General features: G+C 42.9%; 1 protein-coding gene across 1 annotated transcript in view; it reads right to left on the bottom strand.

Moving 5' to 3' along the window:
• The window catches only part of LOC138951806 (endoribonuclease Dicer-like), a 28,180-nt gene extending 7,765 nt beyond the window's left edge, over nucleotides 1-20,415 (bottom strand). The window contains exons 1-17 of the mRNA XM_070323357.1: nucleotides 20,320-20,415; nucleotides 19,531-19,693; nucleotides 17,707-19,115; nucleotides 17,169-17,270; nucleotides 16,701-16,861; nucleotides 15,090-15,228; nucleotides 14,656-14,731; nucleotides 13,897-14,039; nucleotides 13,394-13,573; nucleotides 12,509-12,725; nucleotides 8,643-12,181; nucleotides 7,860-8,085; nucleotides 7,185-7,480; nucleotides 5,281-5,492; nucleotides 4,654-4,909; nucleotides 2,914-3,160; nucleotides 402-477 (exon numbers count right to left, since the gene is read on the bottom strand). Of these exons, the coding sequence (XP_070179458.1) occupies nucleotides 402-477; nucleotides 2,914-3,160; nucleotides 4,654-4,909; nucleotides 5,281-5,492; nucleotides 7,185-7,480; nucleotides 7,860-8,085; nucleotides 8,643-12,181; nucleotides 12,509-12,725; nucleotides 13,394-13,573; nucleotides 13,897-14,039; nucleotides 14,656-14,731; nucleotides 15,090-15,228; nucleotides 16,701-16,861; nucleotides 17,169-17,270; nucleotides 17,707-19,115; nucleotides 19,531-19,693; nucleotides 20,320-20,415 (7,538 nt within the window). The remainder of the gene's footprint in view (nucleotides 1-401; nucleotides 478-2,913; nucleotides 3,161-4,653; nucleotides 4,910-5,280; nucleotides 5,493-7,184; nucleotides 7,481-7,859; nucleotides 8,086-8,642; nucleotides 12,182-12,508; nucleotides 12,726-13,393; nucleotides 13,574-13,896; nucleotides 14,040-14,655; nucleotides 14,732-15,089; nucleotides 15,229-16,700; nucleotides 16,862-17,168; nucleotides 17,271-17,706; nucleotides 19,116-19,530; nucleotides 19,694-20,319) is intronic.
• Between the last annotated feature and the right edge of the window lie 427 nt (nucleotides 20,416-20,842).

The following is a 20,842-nucleotide window of genomic DNA, read 5'->3' as shown; positions in this document are numbered from 1 at the left end:
AATGTACATTCTGAAAAGTGCAATAGTAACGAGCACTCCTTCCTTTCAGCCAAGAGTATTCAACGCGTATAAGATCTAGAAAGAATTGTAAACAAAAGATTTTCAAATCTACAGCATGGCTAAAAGGAAGGAAAAAAATTACATAATAAAAGCAAAAGTTCCCTTTGATCTTTTGAATATGCCCATCTTATTCATGATAACACTCGTGCGAAGACAGTCCTATTTCACATGAATCATCAAATATCATAACATGGGAATCAATATTTGGTCCGTCACCACAGTTCTGTGGCAATACTGTTTAATCAAAGGGTGCACTGAAAAGCAGGAACGATGACAGTCGGTCAGACAATCAATCAAGCGGACAGATGGAACATGAGGAGACATAAAACAGCAGTACTTACTCAAACTTGGCTGTCTCGGGTTCCATCTCCAGAAGCTCTCGTACAGGTGACTTGGGAATGTCCTTCAGGTACTTGTCTGCAAGAAGCAATAGAACAACAGCGTTAAATATACAAACAATACCAGTGACATCATGCTTTTCTCCTGTGTTTTAAAAAAAAGCTTGCCCATAATCATTACTCTAAAAATATCTAACAACATAAGAAATGTAATTCCCTTGGGCAATCTAGTGGCTGCTCCGCCTGGCGTCTGGCATTATGGGGTTAGTGCTAGGACTGGTTGGTCCGGTGTCAGAATAATGTGACTGGGTGAGACATGAAGCCTGTGCCGCGACTTCTGTCTTGTGTGTGGCGCACATTATATGTCAAAGCAGCACCGCCCTGATATGGCCCTGCGTGGTCGGCTGGGCGTTAAGCAAACAAACAAAAACAAAAAATTCCCTTGGTGAAAAATCAGTTCTTACACAGCAGACAAAGAAGACTTCTATATGGATCTGTTCCATCATGCAAATACACTGATAAATCTTTTCGGTTCATTTTATCGTGTCCTTTAACACTATTGTGACTAGCATTGCCACGGCGTTAACGTCCTTCCTGCCCAAGCTTGCCACCAAGAAACTTCCCAAAAAACAGTAATTGTAAAGAAATCTGTCTAGCAAGCTTGAATTAAGTCCTTACTTACTGCCTTTCACGCCTGGTGGCGTGTAGGGCAGCGTCAATTAAGTCCAATCACCACCAATTTTTGTGTACTAATTAAAACAAGAAGAGCAAACGCTCGATCGAGTCACTTTCGCAGTTCTGAATATTATATGAGGCATCAGATGGACAGGAAGAAATTGCTATTCACAACACAATACAGATGTAAATAATTTGATGTAAAGAATAATCCTATAAAGTTTGAATCAAATCCGATGAATAGTTTCAGAGATATGATATTTCAATTTTTTTCCTTCAAGACATACCTGTGACCTTGAAAAAGGTCAAAGGTCACCAAAGCAGACGTCAAAGTGTAGAGGTCACTGGGAGTCACGTTCACATAAAATTTGAGCCCGGTCACTTTTATAGTTTCCGAGAAAAGCCCAACGTTAAGTTGTGTGTTGCCGAACAGAAAAGGCTAGTTATCTCCCTTGTTTTTCTGATAACGTTCGTAAAAGGCTACAGATGTAAATACTTTGATGTAAAGAATAATCCTACAAAGTTTCAATCACATCCGATGAACTTTGTCAAAGATATAAAATGTCTAATTTTTCCTTTGACGCTGACCTGTGACCTTGAAAAAGGTCAAAGGTCAACGAAACCATCGTTAAAGTGTAGAGGTCATTGGAGGTCACGACTAAACAAAATATGAGCCGGATCGCTTTGATAGTTTCCGAGAAAAGTCCAACGTTAAGGTGGTGTCTACGGACGGCCGGCCGGCCGGACAGACTAACACTGACCGATTACATAGAGTCACTTTTTCTCAAGTGACTCAAAAAATGGATGCCCAGTTCAGTCGTGCTTTTTATAAGTTTGTCACGCGATTTGTTTTAGCAAAGGGGGGGTGAAAGGGGGATAATTTGTGTTTTTTAACGGTTTTTTTGTGTGTGTTTTCTTTTCCACTGCTTTTTTAAAAGTTATTTTTTAACAGAAAGTATTATAAATAATTTTATAACCAAACAAGGTGTAAAACCTATGAATTAGCTGAAATATTGTTAAAATTCTACACAGAAATAAGGAGACAGTACAAAGAAAAAAACAAGCAAATCCCGCATTCACTCACAGCATCCTGACTCAAATGAAACAAAACTGGACACTCACCAAATGATGTCTAGGTAATCCATATTGAATATAAGTCACATTTTCACAACAAAGTCCCAACTGTACACCTATGAACATTTCCAAAATGATTAGGAGGCTCCAGCCATCCATTGTTATCAGTGCTGCCACGCCCCCCTTGCAACCACACAACTCGAAGATAAATGCAGTACGACCCTACCACGTGTAGTTTGCCGACTCATACTAGCAACAACAGGACTGTTTCTTCCTCAATATCACTGCTATTATCGCTTTCTTGAGGCGAAAACAACACGTCGGAATCATGATCTACAGGATCCTCAAGATCCAACATCCGGAGAATCTCCTCCCGTGACAAGGCTCGCCTTCGATTCATTTTTTTTGTTCGAAAAAACCACTCAAATCTTCTCTAATTTGCAGATGGCGGAGAGCAAGTCACGTGTATCAAGGGAAACAACTCAATTTATTGCAAGCTTCAAAAACCGGGAAGCAATCACGAGTCGTGTACCTTGTATGTCTGTTACTAAAATAGTCACTTCCCGTCCGTGGGCGTGTCAGCGCTGTTACTACTTTACTCACCTCCCGTCGCGAAAGTGTTAAAGCTTCAGCTTGGAGTGACCTATAACACTGACACAGATACACTGTGCACATCATATGCATGCACACACACACACACACACACACACACACACACACACACACACACACACACACACATTCTCTCTTTAGCAATAACACCAACCGATATGAGGCTTCATCATGCGGTAGTACACACGCCACACGGTATCCAGCGACATGCCGCTGTCCAGGTAGATGGCGCCGGCCACAGACTCAAAGATGTCGCCCAGCGATTTTGGAATCTCCAGTTCCACTTCCTCGTTCCTTTCATCTATTTCTCCCACAGGCCCCTCTGTCACTGCAGCTGCAGCTGCTGTTGCTGGATCCCCGTCTTCTGTGTCGTCTTCTTCCTCCTCCTCCGGCACGGCAAGCTGGTGAAGATCAACATTATAAGTACAATGTATTGGACACCAACTCATGTATAGCTTAGTGGTGGTTTTACAGTTACAGGTGACTTTTATTTACTGCTGCTGATGTGACTTGGTCCTTGACACTGAAGTTGATTTTTGAAGATGGTTCTTGATATCATCTCAAAAGACAAATTGAAGTCATAGGACTATTTTTTTATACATTAGATCAATTTTTTTCTCCTTCGCTTTTTGATTCACAGATTCCTCTTTGGTAGGGAGGGTAAAAGAGTGATGTGTGGGTTAATTAAAGTAGCTGCACGCTTTCTTCAGAATTATGCATGTAAACATTACCCATACAGAGAGAGAGAGAGAGAGAGAGAGAGAGAGAGAGAGAGAGAGAGAGAGAGAGAGAGAGAGAGAGAGAGAGAGAGAGAGAGAGAGAGAGAGAGAGAGAGAGAGAGAGAGAGAGAGAGAGAGAGAGAGACACACACACACACACACACACTTATACAAATATTTAACTACCTTTTGTGCTTGTGATCCTGGAGATACAAAAAGAAGCCTCCACACACACATCCAACTTATTGTTACAAGTATCAAATATGTGCACTGTGCTAAGAAGACACATAAACCAGTTCAGGAGATCAAAACTGGATTGCAGTTAAGTCACAAATAGGCAGACTCAGAATGCAACGAGTGCTGACAGAATCACAAGAGAACAGCACCATTTAGACTCTTCAGTACACACAGAGTTAAATACAGAGTAACATAACAACGAAAGGATAAGTTTTATCTTTTTATGTTCCACATCTTAAAAATGTGGTACATGACATGGGATTTCCCAACGTTCCCTTCATGTTTTGGGGGACAACGGAAGGGGTTAGCTTTCAGAGGTCATTATTTTGACTTATTTCACAGATACCTTCCTTCTCATGTTAACCTTTAGGCTCTCTGAACAATGTTCTCATCATCGTTATAATGCTGATATATCGTTCACTGAGCAAATTGCTGTGTCCTGTGGCATCGTATTGGCGAGGTTTTGGTTTGAACTAAGCTGCTGGGCAAAAATAAGCAGCTGTGATGTTTGAGTTGGGATGACCGATCATGTATGATCAGCAGTGATCCTATATTTCCGTGGTTACCTCCTCACATATCAGTACGATATATCCCAGGATGCTTAATTTTAAAATCCCCCGAAGACTCAACATGTGCTTATATGGCGGGTTGATTGAATTTGTTCGGAAATGTAATTTTCCCATTTGGATGACAAAGTTATCTTCTCTGTACCAAGTGGCCCCACAAGTTTAAGCTCGGCTAGACTCAACAACAACAACAACAACAATCCTCAGAAAGGTCACAGAAGGTGCAAAAAGCACAGAATACCTCACTTGACACCATCAAGAAGAAGACGCGGCAAGTGACGACAGCCGACCACAGCACAGAGGCACAACATCGCCCCCACAACGTTCACTCCCCCATTCGCAACTCACCGATTTCTCTTTAGGTTTTTTTACCTCCTCAATTTCATCTATCTGGTCCTCCCGCTCCTTCTGTCGCACGACGAATTTGTCGATGACGATGAACAGGGACGGGGAGATGGCCTTGAAGAACTTGTGGAAGTCCCACTTGACCGCTAGCGCTGCGAAGATGTTGTTGTTGACTAAGGCAGAGCGAAGATCGGTCAGGATTCCCGGCGAGTAGCGCTGAGAGTCTTCGTACAGGTGTCTGGTGATGACGTAGTCCAGGATAGCGTCGCCGAGGAACTCCAACCTGTTGGTGGAAAAGTTTTGTGTTAAAGATGTGAAAGGATGTGTTGAAGGTTCTGAAAATGACTTTTTAACAATCAAAATGTAAATAGTCCCAGACAGATCGACTTCCGTTTCCGGTTTGAACACTCTGTTTATAGTCCCTGTTTTTTTTAATGTACACACTTCTCTGTAAAATAACTTTTCCTCTCAAAGTTTGTCAAAAATTACCCGTTTAATACTTCCCTTTTGACTTGAATGTTTTACCCCAACTTTTTCATCCCAAACTCCCTCCCATATGAGAACAAATAAAAAGTATTCAAAATAGATCAAAGAATAAATTTCCCTCAGCCAGCCACCTAACCAGCCAGGCATCCAGCCAACTTGAACCATCACCTCTGGTAGCAGTCCGTGATGTAGTTGTAGTGGTAGGAAGCGTGGGTGAAGGCCTGCAGAAGGTACGAGCGATCGCGGAACTTGTAGTCAATGCGGACCTCAAACTCTGAGAAACCTTCCAGAAGTTGATTGAGAAGGTCTTCCGCTTCCGGCACACTCCGCAACAGAGGAGAAGGCGGGCACTGGAGTTCTTGGAATTCTGTCACCTTCACCTTGAACATGTCAAGTTTTGACTAAATGTTTTAACATAGAGGGGGAATCGAGATGAGGGTTGTGGTGTGTGTATGCATGTGTGTGTGTGTGTGTGTGTGTGTACAGCGATTCAGAGAAAACTACCGGACCGATTTTCATGAAACTTTACATGAGAGTTCCCGAGTATAATATCCCCAGATGTTTTTTTCATTTTTTTGAAAAATGTCTTTGATGACGTCATATCCGGCTTTTTGTGAAAGTTGAGGCAGCACTGTCACGCTCTCATTTTGTAACCAAATTGGTTGAAAGTTTGGTCAAGTAATCTTTGACGAAGCCCGGACTTTGGTATTGCATTTCAGTTTGGAGGCTTAACAATTAATTCATGAGTTTGCTCATTAAAGTTGTCATTAAAATCGATTTTTCACACACAGATTTAAAATTGATTGCGTTGTATTCCTCATCTTCTCCTGAATTCAAAAATATATAGATATGTCATGTTTACTATAAAAATGTGCTCAGAATGAAAGAAAATAGGTTCAGTAAGTACTACGGACGCGTGCTTCGCGGAGACGAGCGTGTCCTGTCTCGGTCTTCGATATGGTTAACCGAGACTATCTGAATGTAGTCTCGGCGATGATTAGTTTGTGGTGTTGATCTTGACTAAATGTCTTTATATCGCTTCACGCGACTTGTTATTCATTGTACCAGATGCTTTCTAATTGGAAGCAACACACCTTCAACACCTCTTTGTACACCCATCTTCCTCTTCCACATGCATCTTGGCACAATTGCAAAAATGATACAATGGTCTCAAAAGGGGGGTTCTGGTCTACTAACATGGTCATTTTTTTCTAATAAGATACAGTCGAACCTGCCCTTAAGACCACCTGTCTAAGGAGACCACCTGTCTGAGGAGACCACCCAAAGTATCCCCAAGGGTTTTTACTATATAAATGACCTGTGTGAAGAGACCACCTGTCTGTCGAGACCAAAGACCATCCAATTTCGGTCCCAAAACATGGTTTCAACCCGTCGTGGGAGACCACCCGACGTCTTTTCCAAAACAAACCCACTTCACATTACAGGGCAGAACATGAGGTCAAGTATTGTCCATGACAGTTTTATGGTCTGACCTGATCTCATTGAGGCTTGACAGTCACCCTCCCTCTTCCGCCCACCTCACTTTCCCAACGAAAACATCCCGGCCACACGGCAATCGTTCGTCTGTGACGAGTGGGGGGGGGAGGGGTGGGTGTGTGTGTGTGTGTGTGGCTGAATGTGTGTGTGGCTGTATGTGTGTGTGGCTGTATGTGTGTGTGGCTGTATGTGTGTGTGGCTGTATGTGAGTGTGGCTGTATGAGTGGCTTTGTGAGCAACTTCCAGTGAGTGTTTCTGTGCAGCGGAAGGTTTGCGTGTGATGTGTGACACTACGTTCAAGTGTTTTTGGGAAGATGGGAGTTTGCCAAATGGCAAACCTGTCTAAAAAGACCACCTGTCTAAAGAGACCACTTTTTCTCAGTCCCTTGGGTGGTCTCTTTGGACAGGTTCGACTGTATATGGAAAGCCATCTATGCAACATGAAAGATGGCTTATTTCAAGTACAGCTCTACTGCACAGGCAGGCTCATGCAGCCAAGTGCACACACACACACACACACCTCCACCCCCTTACTATACTCAGGCTTTTCTCTGTGCCTTCATCCCCCCTCTTACCTCCTCTCCTTTACGATGTTTCACCACTCGTTTCCTAGGCAACACCTTCAGCCCCACCCACGACATGAAGGTCAATGCAGCCTGCTTGCCGCACGTCGTGAGGTAACAGCCAATCAGAGCCTCGACACAATCGGCAACGCTCTTGTCCGGAATTCCATGGTGCAATTGCAGGCAGTAGGGAACCATGGCGTGCTTATGACTGCTGCTGATGTCGATCTGTTGATCTACGGCTTGTTGGCGATCCATCTCCTCCACCATTGCGTGAAACGCGTCTGTCTCTTTTTTCTGATCTTCCTCTGTTGAAAGGAAAAAGTTAAATAAGGGTGACTATTTTCATTAAAAGTATTAAAGAAAATCCATCTAGTGCTAGCACTTCAAAGTTTCTTCAAATGGAGTTAATATTTCTTTCCATACATCACCTCAACTTAACTATTAGGATCTACCGTACTCATGAGTTACGACATGGTTAAGCTTCTCTTATGTAATTTCCTGTCTGGGTTCACATCCTTGCACAGTTACACTTTTCTTCAGTCTAATTTGAAAGAATGTGAGATAAGCAACACACCAGTAGAAAGTCTGGTTTAATGACAGTCACAACTAACAGTAACACTTTTTACCATCCCCTATCTCCCTTCATAAATCAAACGTGTACATCAAAACCATTGCTTGACAAACCTGATTCTGATCCCTCTTCCTCGATGACAAAGTTGTTAGGCGCTGCAGCAGACAGCTTGGGGTTGCAGGTTGCTATGACAACCTTTGGAACAGGTCCTCTGCGTCGATCCTCACTGATAATGTAGCCAGGCGGCAGCCAGTTCTCGTAGGGCTCAAATTTGGTGGACACCATGCGTTCGGCCAATCCTTTCCTCCGGCCAAGTCGGTACAGGTTGTAGTTGCTGACCTGTGGGATACAGATGAGAGTTGTGTCAATTCAAGGAAATCTCTTCTTCTTTTGACATGTTACCTAAACTGGCAAATAAATGATTAAAAGCCATACTTTTTTTTATTAATTTCCTTCTCATTAAAAGATTATTAAATGTAATCACAAACAATTTAAATGAGGTTTTGAATGCAAGCACAGCACTACACACAAGTACCCACATGCACTCTACCCCCTCCCTTCCCTCTTCTCTTGCTCTCTCTCTCTCTCTCTCTTTAGTTGGTTCCTGACCCACACAACCCTAAATAAGAGATATTGCTTTTATGAGAAAAAAAACTGAAAAAAAACCGCATATAAAATGTATTAGATAATTATTAACCCTTTGACAATAGAGTATTTTTCTATAAACCATGTAGAGACAAAATTGGTGCATCAGCATGAAAACCTCTTAACCTAGTTGCATACAGCAGATGTGCAAACAACCAGCCGTTGTAAACACACACACACACACACACACACACACACACACACACACACACACACACGCACACACACAGAGACCATGTACCATCACTCACCTGTTTGCTGCGGAGGTAGCTGAGCTTGCCCTCATGCGTGCCAGGGTAGCAACAGTACAGGTAGACGGTGATGGCATACTTTAGGAAGGAGTCACCGATGGTCTCCAGACGCTCTAAGCTGAAGAAATCATTGGCATTAGACATGGTGAGAGCTTGAAGCAGCAAACATGGGCTCGGACCCATGAATGTTTCCAGGTCTGTGTCGTGATCCAGACTTATCATGAGCGGACGACTTTCCACAGTTTCTGCGTCCTTCTGTGTTCCGTCTTTAACATCTTTTTTTGGTTTCTTGCCCGTGTTCCAGGTGCCAATATCAAACTGGTTTGGGTTTACCGTGGTGGTGGTGGTGTGGTTGAGGGTCTTGGGTGGTTTGTTCTTGGTTACAGTGGTTTCTTGGTTCAGGTTTGAGACAGAGTTTTCTGTTTGGTTCAAGATTGGACTTTCTTCACTTTCTTTCTCTTTTGGTGCGTCTCCAAAGGTTTGGTTCTTATTCTTAGCCTGATTGTGGGCACCTGTACAATTTTCTTTTGATTCACTTACACTGTCTTTCCCATTAAACACTTCAGCTGAAGAAACTGCATTTGTTTTAGAACAGTTAGATTTTGTTTCAATCATATCATTTTTGACACCCACAGGTCCGTTTTCTGTTGATGGTTCAGTGCAAGACAGAGATGAACTAGCAGTAGAGAAATCATGTGGGTCTTGCTTAGGAACGCTCTGGGTTTGGTTTTGAGTTTTGAGAGGTGTGCTGTTGAGCAAGGGATTCATCCACTCGCTTGGATCTAGTTCTTCTTCGGTGCCCCATCCAAGTGCTTCAGTTTCAGCTGCAGATTTCTTGTCATTTTCGGCCGTTTTGTCATCAGCCTCTGTTGAAGGAGAGTGGTCAAGGGATTTCACTGTCTCTACTGGATCACCGTCAGCACGGGAAGGCAAGACAGCATTGTCTTTCTGAGGGAGGTCTGATACAGTATTTACATTGTTCACGTGGCAGTGGGAAGGAGACTGTTTGTTCTCAGAAGTGAGCACAGCACCATTCTTTTCTTCAGATTCTTTCAGTGACACTGTTGAGCTTGCCTTCCTATCTAACTGGTCTGAAACATCACATTTGACTTCTGCACTGTTTGATTTGTTTGGAGACAGTTCAGGATGAAGTTTTGATTCTGATTGTGGATTTTCACTGAACGCATCCGTATTGTTTTCATCAGGTAATTCATCCAAACCGGACAAGTTGCTGTTCACTTCAAACGTGGTCAGATCGTTAAGTTTTGATTCTGGTTTTGGGTTTTCACTGAACCCATTCTCTTTATTTTCACCAGTCATGTCGGGCAAGTTGCTGTCGACCTCAAAAGTGGTCAGATCTTCATCGGGTGCCCATTCCTTGCCAGACGATGCTGCCATGGAAGGGCGGGCCCAGTTAGCATCCAGACCGTTTCTCACGTTGTTCAGCGACTCAAATGACAGCTTCACTTCATCAGACGGTTTTGTGAAATGGGAGATCTCCGGATCTACAGGGAATGTGACAGTGTGGCTTTTCTCTGACTTCTCTCTGTGGTTTGATCCAGTAACGTCAAGAAATTCATCGAATTCACTTTCAATCGCTTTTCCAGGTTGGTGGTCGTCCTTGTTCTGACTAGCCCCGGTTTTGATATGCTCATCACAAACTGTTGGCTCTTTGTGGTTCAGGTTTGGCAGGTTTTGTTGAGTGAGCGGGTGAGAATGAAGGCTTTCAGGCTGGTTCTCCGTGGGTTGAGATTTCTGTGAAATGTGGCCTTGTTTGTTGAGATCAGGTTTGGTGGAACGAATACACGGACGTGACTCCTCTCCGTGTTTCAGCGCAGATGCTGAGGTATGGCGTTCAGTATTGGAGCGGTGGTTGTTGGATAAGTACGGAGAGGTCTGGCGGTCAGGCACTTTCTGTGACTGTGAGCAAAGGGTGGTGTCTGCAACGTCGTGCAATGACTGTGGCAAGTTCATTTTGGATTCTGATACCGTCTCCTCCTTCGTTCCTGCTAGCACCGGTGAATGTGTTAAAGAACTCGTTAAGATATCATCAGATGAAGTACTGATTACAGGTGCATCTGACACCGGAGGACACACTGATGATGATTTAGATGAAGACGACGTCAAGATTGTTGATGACCTTGATGGTACTGCAGATGATGGAAGCAAAATCTCTGACTTAGATGGCAGTGATGAGGTTGATGATGTCGCAGACTGGGAAGACGATGACGACAGATAATTCTGTGGTGATAGTTTGTGCGATTGGCAAAGTGCGTCAGTATCATAGTCAGTGTCCTTTTTGGAGGACTTAACGGTGGTGGTCTCCGGGGAATCTTCGGCGTCCTCGTAAACACTCTCACTAGAATCAGATCCCGCTGGGGAAGATGGTCTGGAGGTAGTCGGGGTGTAAAATGGATCAGAAATATCACAACTTTTGGCATTATGCTCTTTGATTCCTGATAAGAGATTCTTTCCAGTTGCACTTTCTGGAAGTAGATTTTCCAGAGTTGAAGTAGTCTTTCCTGTTGTGTCTCGACCCACATGCTCCAGCACATTGTCCTTCTGTTTTGCAGGTGGATTTGAACCTTGAGAATCCACTGTATCTATGGCAGTGAGTAACCGTTTTTCAGGCTGTAGAGAATGTGGGGCAGTGCCTCTTGGCTGAGAAGCGCAACCTGTATCCGACTCACTCAGCACAACGCCTGAATCGGAGTCAGATGATGCTCCTGTGTCGGTCTTATCCTCATCGGGACTGCTGTCGTGGATTGCTGACTCTGTTCTTGGTGTACAAGACTCTTTCTGCTGCTTGGAGGCATTTGAAGCTTTTTCAGAATCTTCCGTTTGCTGGTCTCTCTCTGCTGCTTTCTGACCTACTATCTGCAGCTTTTCTGGGTTGGTCTCAAAGCCAAAGTCCAAACGGGGGAACCTGAAACCCTCAGTGAGACTCACTTTCCCGATTCCAGTCTCCGCAGCGATGAGCTTTCGCAGCTCTTCGGCCAGGAGGAGGTAGTTCATGCGGTACATAATCGCAGGCAGACACACAGCTTTTCTCCACAAGGACGCTGAGAAGACATGAATGTCGCACAATTCTGGCACCAAGATCTGCTTCTGCTGCAGATTCTCGCGGCGCGCTCGCTTGGTCTCCAGACTGCTAGTAGGAAGCGCTCTTCCCTTCTGGTTCATGTAACGCGGCGTCAGAAGGTTCAGTCGAGCGGAGGTGTGGTCGACGTCCAACAAAGGCTGGTCCGTGTTGGTGAGCGTCAGCCCGTACTTTGTTGTGTAGTACGCTGCGAACGTCTTGTACAGCTCAGGGGAGGGGAAGGGGCTGAGAGGACTCAGGTCAGTGCGAATTTCGGCCACGTAGAAGTGCTGCGGCTGGTCAATGTTGCGGTAGGACGGCATGACCACCGCATCCTGAAAGTGTTGCTGAACGAACTCGAAGATGTTGCGGTTGCCGTCAAAAACATTGCGCCTGTGGACCACCGTGTTTTGGTTGACTTCCTCCACAAAGCTCCACTCTATCTCCAGCTTGCCAGAATCTGGAAACACAGAACAAAGTATGAGCAATGGTCAAAATATAGTAAATCTTGATGTACATTTTTGAGCAACCTTATAAATAATAAATAAGAGAGAACGCACAAAAATATGATTTTTGCCTATTATCTATGCAAGTGCCCATCTTTGCATCGCAATGCTGTAAAATACAGTGATTACATCTGTTCTGAAAAAGCTAGTTAAATGAAATACCTACTGGTATGTATGGCCGATTGCCAATTTGATTTACGGCATTTTGACATTTGTACAACATAACAAACCAAAAATGTCAGATTAATGTAATCCCAGCTTTAAAGTAACCTCATGCTCACCTGGGCTACAGTTTAGAGGAACAATGAGAAAGCCGATGTTGGCAGCCTCAGGCGAGAACATCATGGGATCTTTTTCCAGATGCAGCACCGAGGAGAACACAAAGTGGTGGAAGTCCACAAGCTTCTCCAGCTCTTTGTTAGTGTAGCAAACCTCCCTGAGCAACTCTAACGACGTCGTCACCTCCCCTGACCGTGTGTAGACAGGGAAGCTTGGCACCTGTTGATGAAAGGGAAAAATGCAGTCGTTAATTTGCTACCATTTTTTCAAGTTTGAAATTGATGGGAGTTACTTTTCATGCCATGGGAATAAATGGATTAAATATTACTATTCTTTCTTTCTTTATTTGGTGTTTAACGTCGTTTTCAACCGTTCAAGGTTATATCGCGACGGGGAAAGGGGGGGAATGGGATAGAGCCACTTGTCAATTGTTTCTTGTTCACAAAAGCACTAATCAAAAAATTGCTCCAGGGGCTTGCAACGTAGTACAATATATTACCTTACTGGGAGAATGCAAGTTTCCAGTACAAAGGGCTTAACATTTCTTACATACTGCTTGACTAAAATCTTTACAAACATTGACTATATTCTATACAAGAAACACTTAACAAGGGTAAAAGGAGAAACAGAATCCGTTAGTCGCCTCTTACGACATGCTGGGGAGCATCAGGTAAATTCTTCCCCCTAACCCGCGGGGGGAATATTACTATTATTAGACTGATATTACATGACTTTTCAAGACTATCACTACTTGAAAACAGGAGTGATTTGGTTTTTGTGTGATCCTAATGACCAGAGCAAAATATGTTAAGTGCAATGCGGCAACCTCCAACAAGTAACAGATTGGAAACATGTATACAAATACAATATTGGAAAAGATAACATACATGTGGTATTTCTGATGACAGCAACACTCCAAAAGACTGTGTTGATTCCTGAGGAGCGTAGATTTTACGTCCACGAGTATTCTGGTCCTCTGTGATTGGTCCTGTCAGAGTCATGGTCACATGATACAGGAAGCACTGTTTGTCTGGCTTCGGATGACTTTTTACAAAGGCATCTGCAGGCTGGAATAAAAAAGAACGAAAATTAAACACATACACAACCATGAGAATGAATCTGTCTGTTTATAAACGCAGTATAACTGAACCCTCCCCCTCATCAAACACACCCACCCAACAAAGAATATTCACATGTACACACACACACATAGTTACTCTGCGAATGTTTGCCTCAAGAAAATGGCTAGTGCCATCACAGCAATAACCTGAAAGCCCCGTGTAAGTTTCACAGTTCCACTGATTGAATCTTCTTTGAGCATCTGACGTCACTTCCACTGGGTTAATATGGGACTGTGCTGCCATCACTGATACGGTCACAAAGTGTTCACCTTTTTGATGTAGTACTGCTTGCGTTTGGTGGTCCCTGGTCGCGCCTGGCTGCCCCCCTCATCCTCTTCATCCTCCCACTCCTCCTCCTCCTCGCACACAAACATCTCCTTGCCCACTGGCTGCAGGTGACAATCCAGCTCACCTGCACAACAGCCACAGAATGTCATGTAAAAATGATGAGTCAATTAGAAGAGACAAAGTGCAGAAATAACACTGTCAAGTTTCCATTGGTTGTGGAAGAATTGCTTTCCGTTGTTTCGATAGAAACACTGAGGCAAGCCTACAAAGTACAATGTAACATGTAGCTTACCTCCGTGTTTCAATGGAAAAGGCAAGGAAAAACAAGGGAAAGCACCTCTTCCACAAACCATAAAAACCCAGCAGAGTTATTTCCGGAATTTGTCTATTGGGATTTTTATTAAACAATACTGAAAATAGTGCTGTGGTGTTTACGCGCACACATGTGGGTGCGTGTGTGATTGTGTGTGTGTGTGATTGTGTGTGTGTATGTGTGTGTGTGTGTGAATGTGTGTGTGTGTGGGCGTGTGTGAGAGAGAGAGAGAGAGAGAGAGAGAGAGAGAGAGAGAGAGAGAGAGAGAGAGAGAGAGAGAGAGAGAGAGAGAGAAAGAGAGAGAGAAAGAAGTAAAACTAAAAGAAAACGCAATTTTTTTTTAAAGTTTGTGTCTACAGATGACAGCAAATGTTCACACTTCCCACGCAGAGCAGCAACATTGTAAACAAAAGGTAAATTCACTTACCTGCTTTGAACAACAGCTCACACATTTGCAAGGCTACTGCCATCTTAGCAAGTTGACGACTAGGCATCGCTGGGCCCTGTACAAAAAAAGCAAAAATTGATCGATCCAAAAAATGATTTCATCTTATTCTTTATCATTTCCTGAATCCCAAAATATAATAAATATATGCCATATGCCTGAAAATTCACTCACAATTAAAGGAAATCCGAGTTAAAGCTAGCAAAGCCCTAGTTCATGTAGTCTCTGTGTAGGCTGTTTTTTAAGAGTTGATCTTTTCGTTTCAGGCCGACAGATTGACTAAATGTTTTTATATTGCTTCATGTGACTTGTTTTTGTTTGTAAAGCTTCTTTTGATTTTTCATGTGATATTGAATTCAACGGATGTTACTCTCGTCTTAGCTACCAATGACAATTACAATATATACTACACATACCTTTAGCTCTTCCTTTATTGGAGAGTTGACAGGCAGGCGGAGGTAGGCAACGTACTGGGCAGGATCAGCAGGTGATTGACACACACGGCACTGTGGGGTGAGGTGGGTGAACGCATCGCTTGGCAACTTGGCACAATACCTGTAAAACAAAGGCCCAGGAAACGATCACATCAGAATGTTAAACTTAAAGCCATGGGTACAACTACAAGCAGATCAAATTTTTCTTGCTGAAAAGCCTGATACATAATTTGGTGAAATCAACTTTAACTAGCTCGCTGCACAAAGCTTTGGCACTAACATTTCAGTAAAAAGACTTTGCAAAGTCTTTGTGAAGTCAATTTTGGGCTCCAATTTGACAACAATAAACAAAACACACTTAAATCACTCATAATCACTTTGCACTACCACCACAGAGACAAAGTGAGACACCATTTTTTTTAAACATACTCTCAGCATTGTTTTGGCACCTGTTTTGATTTATAGTATCTATACATGTACTACTACTAGAAGAAGCAATCCTGACAGAGCAATTTGATCACAACTAAAAATCTTCTGGAATGTTGAATAACTTGTTGTGGAATGTTGAATACCCACACAGATCTTTGTTTTTGTATATCAAGAATGTTCAACAGCTGCATGAGAAAATCAATCTTATTACATTTAGTCAAGTTTTGACTAAATATTTTAACATTGAGGTTGAATCGAGACGAGGGTCGTGGTGTATGTGTGTGTGTGTGTGTGTGTGTGTGTAGAGCGATTCAGACTAAACTACTGGACTGATCTTTATGAAATTTTACATGAGAGTTCCTGGGTATGATATCCCCAGATGTTTTTTTTCATTTTTTGGATTAATCTCTTTGATGACATCATATCCACCATTTTGTAAAAGTTGAAGCGGCACTGTCACACCCTCATTTTTCAATCAAATTGATTAAAATTTTGGCCAAGCAATCTTCGACGAAGGCCGGACTTTGGTATTGCATTTCAGCTTGGAGGCTTAAAAATTAATTAATGACTTTGGTCATTACAAATCTGAAAATCGTAATTAAAATTATTTTTTTACAAAACGATCCAAAATTACGTTCATCTTATTCTTCATCATTTTCTGATTCCAAAAACATATAAATATGTTATATTCGGATTAAAAACAAGCTCTGAAAATCGAAAATATAAAAATTATGATTAAAAAATAAAATGTCCGAAATCGATTTAAAAACAATTTCATCTTATTCCTTGTCGGTTCCTGATTCCAAAAACATATAGATATGATATGTTTGGATTAAAAACACGCTCAGAAAGTTAAAACGAAGAGAGGTACAGAAAAGCGTACTATCCCGCTCAGCGCGACCACTACCGCACTATTCTGGCTTGTCGATTTCACTGCCTTTGCCACGAGCGGTGGACTGACGAAACTACGAGTATGCGGTCTTGGTGAAACGATGCAGTGCGTTCAATTTTATTCTGTGAGTTTGACAGCTTGACTAAATGTAGTAATTTCGCCTTACGCGACTTGTTTTTCAGATGCGTACTCCCAGGCGTAGGATTGCACCACCTTGTGCTATAAATTTAAAAGCGGAGTAAACCAACATTGCAAAGACACTGGTGAATTACCTGTTGACAAGGGCAATGGAATTTTTCATGGACACAGAAGCGGCCCCAGGCTGGTTCAAAGGACAAAATGTAGGTAGAGGGGTGTATTCTGGTTGGCTTAGCTGCTGGACTTCTTGCGCGTCTTCTAAATCACGTCTCCCCCGACCTGCCCCGATCAGCACCTGCAAGTGACAGTCACAAGACTCCAGACGAGCTATAAGCATAGGGTAAACTATGTGAAAAGATTGAAGAAGACAAAATAAAAATGTTTACTGTAAAAAAAAAAAAATTCAGCAAGATAAACTAAGCTTACTCTATACAGTGGTACCTGTGATGTGAGGCATCTCCCATGAAATGGCACTAAATAAAAAGTTGCTTTGATTTTTTAAATAATAAAAACGTCCACTGTTGGCCTCTCAGCCGGACTATACAGTGACCCGTTTTTGATGATGAAATGGACCTTACTGTAAGTGTCTCAGCTAAACATACCTGTTCGATTCCCTTGAACACATGAATTTCATCGGAGAAGTCTTCCATTAACTCCTCTTCCACAAGAATCACATATTCTGCATCTCTTGCACGGGCCCGGCCCTGAAAAAAAGTAAGAAACATGTTAAATCCAATTCAGAAATATTTCTTCACACAAAAATGTACGTTATTGGTAATCACCTGATGAGAGAGTTGACAGGCGTAATTTTACCACTGATCAAATTAATCATTCAAATGTTTGATCCTTAACTGCTTCAGAGACAAAACCTCAAAGTCCTTAAATTCAATCTCATACTGAAGGAGTATGGGTGAATCACAACAAATTTAAATAAATGCAGCAGCCCCTATCTTGCTTACAGAGATTTTCTGTTAATAACTTCTGTAAATTTACCCAATTTAATATTACCTCCCTATTAAAAAACTGATTTTCTCAGAATTCAGATTTTGGTTTTGGTTGTTTTCATGTTGAAAGGGGGAAGGGGTTCCACTTCCACTATATAATAAAAATAAAAGCAGTGCTAATTCTGCACGCCCTCACCTTAGACAAAGTGTAGGATTTGTAGTCTTTGGGTGGATCAAAACGGACGACTAAGTTGCACTTGGGTATATCCACCCCTTCCTCCAGCACACTGGTGGAGATCAACAGATTGCGCTCCTGCATGCGGAACCTTCTCAGAATCTCTTCCTGCTTCCGGCTGGCGTTGCTCAGATCTTTGCGTCCGTCCGATCTGTGGATTCCCTGTCCCGTGATGTGGCTGCTCTTTACAAAGCACAAGTTCTCATCCCACGAGCACACTTCTTCTATCATCTTGTTCAGGGCGAAGGCGACGTAACGATTGTCCACAAACACCAGCCCTGACAGCTTCCTTTCGTCTTCAAAAGGGCTGTCTGATTCCTCCTTTTCCACCCGTTTCACGGCAATGTGAATGTGTTTTGAGCTTTTGTCTTTTTCATCTTCGCCGTCTGAACCGGAGAGATCCAGTGAGTCGTCGTCATTGCCCTCATCATCAGACAAGTCTGACATCGCATCACCTTCATCTCCTTCTCTAGTGATGATCATGAAGTCCATTTCAGGCTTGTATTTTCTGAAAATGCTGACTAACTCTCTGACCTTGGACGTGGTGTACTTTAAGAGCTCCTCGATAGCATAATCAGGGGTGAAACCGACTTCAAAAGTTCTAACGACTAGTCTGAGCTGGGTGATAGTGTAACGGATGAAGAGCTTCAACATCTGGTTGGATTCGTGCTTGACAACTTTCTCCAGCTGACTGATGAGATTTTCTGCAATAGATGCAGCACACCACGAACCCAGAGTCTGCAGGATGTTGATGCACTCTGAGATTGCGAACTTGGGAACGTGGAGGGGGTCTGTCTTTGAGGCTTGGTCATCCAGCTTGACCTGACTGTCTTCCAGGAAGTACCAGGCAGAGTAGAGAATAGTCGCCAGCTGATCCCCCATACCAGTCACGTCACCGTCAATCTCACACTCAATAATGCTCTCCTTGGGCCTACAGCCGAACCGTTCCGATATCACCAGCATGGATGTCTCCGCCTTGGAGTGGAAGGTTGATTCTAGAGATTCAATTCTGGATGCAAGTTCTTGAGGGTCGCTGCATTCGCTTCCAAGAATGGCTGCCGTCAGACACAACAGATGTGGCGCTGCGTCTCCGCACTTTGTGACGTGTGACATGACACTGACGTAAGCATGGTCGCCGACAGCCTTGTGGCAGTCGTTCATCACCAGGAGATTGACAGCGGTCAGGGGAAGGTAACCCTTGTCCAGGCAACCAAGGAAAACAGGGGCGGAGAGGGCCAGGACGTTGTTGGAAGAAAAGGTGGACATCCATTGCTCTGCTGACCACTGGTCAAGTGCCTCAGGTGGTGCTCTACCTATGGTCAGGAATGTGTGGTGGAACAAGGTGCTCCATACTGTCTCCACATCCTCTTCTGAAATGAAAAAAAAAGAGAGGATGTTTTAGGCGTTGTTAGCATGAAGATTTACCTACAACTACAAGAATCTTTGAACCGTATCTGGGAAAATGTATTCAAAATCAAGAAAAACCTTGCAATTTTAGTGCAATTCTTTGTTATCACAAAGCACCACAATATCACTATCAGAATGTCAATAGTCGTATAAATACACATACCAACATAGACCAGCTAAACTTAAACGCCATTTGCGCATAAACGCTAAAAATGACACATGAGAATTCCATTTAGCGGGTCAAAGCGCACACTGCGATTGCACAAAACTATCAGCACAGTTTCCAAATTTCACCTTTTAGGTTCTTTGGACAAACAAATTTCATGGGGGTGGGTGGACATGACACATATTGAGGGGAGACAATCCATGAAGACCTACCTGAGTTTGTTAGGAAAATGCTTCTTTTCCCACCCTCTTCCAGCGGGGTTCGAATCTGGTGGGATTTTTCCTGAATGACCATGAGCCCCAGGAAGACTTTGCTTGATTCGCTTCCCAGGCAAGCAATGGTGTTGCCCTGAAGAGCTGATTCCAGCAACTCCACCTGCACAATAACCAATAGTCATCAAAATCCTATGCATGTTAGGTAACAACAAAAAGGTTGTTTCCACTGACAAGACGGAAACAAAAATCAGGATCAGCAGGTCGGTTTTTCTGTTTTATTTTTTGGGTTGAAGTTTGTTTTATATATTTACACACATGCATGTGACTTTTAATTGACTGAAATTATTGCAAGCTAAGTCCCCTGGTTGTCGGACAAGAGGGACTTCTGTTGTGTAGTCTGCAAAATCTAGTTTTGTCTGCTTGAATTAATTTATTTTGAAGGGTAAAAACAAATTCTAGGGAAAAATAGGAATGATTGGAGAATCGGACACACAGTATGCTTTATAACATTTAACATTTATATCATTGAAGAACGGGGCCTGTAGTACTGTCCATTGTCTGAGACATGCACGCACAGCATGGCACAAGCATGAAGAAATGAAAACTCAGTTACTTTCAGTTTACACAGTGGGTGGTGCCTGCATGTCTTCTTTTGCTTACACCCTGTAGCAAAGCACTAACCCCCTTAGCTCAACAAAAGCGCTCATTAAAGTCAGACACTGAACATTTTACTGACTCACGGTCACTTGCAAGTCAATGAGTCATACATCTGTAACTAAATTTTACCTGGTAAGTACGAGGAGTAAAGGTGTCTGTAGGAATGTCATCGTACCGGAAATGTCTTGCGCCCTTCCTGGACGAATCACCTCCAACCCGAACCATCTAAACACAAATATGAACAGAATAAATAAATGGATACAAAGCAGGCTCAAAAAAGGGTTTACATGCAAAAATAACAACACGTAATTCTGGCAAAATGTTAGGCTGTAATCTAGTCTGCCCCATGTAATGTAAATTGTAAGGTTGGTCATTACACTGTGAATCACACGTTCTTAGAGTAATCAATCATTTGCAACCCAACCTCATATGAATAATACAGTAAATGAAATGAAAAGTCTACACAGTGCTGCTGGTCTTCTGTGTCTTTTTCAGATAGTCATAATAACTCGCACACTCGGCCCTATTCCTCTCTCTCCCCTCACACACACTCTCTTTCTCTCAGCAAACAGTAGGTGACTGGATCACACGAACACGAAACTACGACCCTGATGCATAAGGGTTTTATACTTGACGCAAAATCAAAATGACA

This window comes from Littorina saxatilis, linkage group LG17, assembly GCF_037325665.1.
Source record: "Littorina saxatilis isolate snail1 linkage group LG17, US_GU_Lsax_2.0, whole genome shotgun sequence".
NCBI classification, from domain to species: domain Eukaryota; kingdom Metazoa; phylum Mollusca; class Gastropoda; order Littorinimorpha; family Littorinidae; genus Littorina; species Littorina saxatilis.
This window is presented reverse-complemented; position numbering and strand designations above follow the sequence as displayed.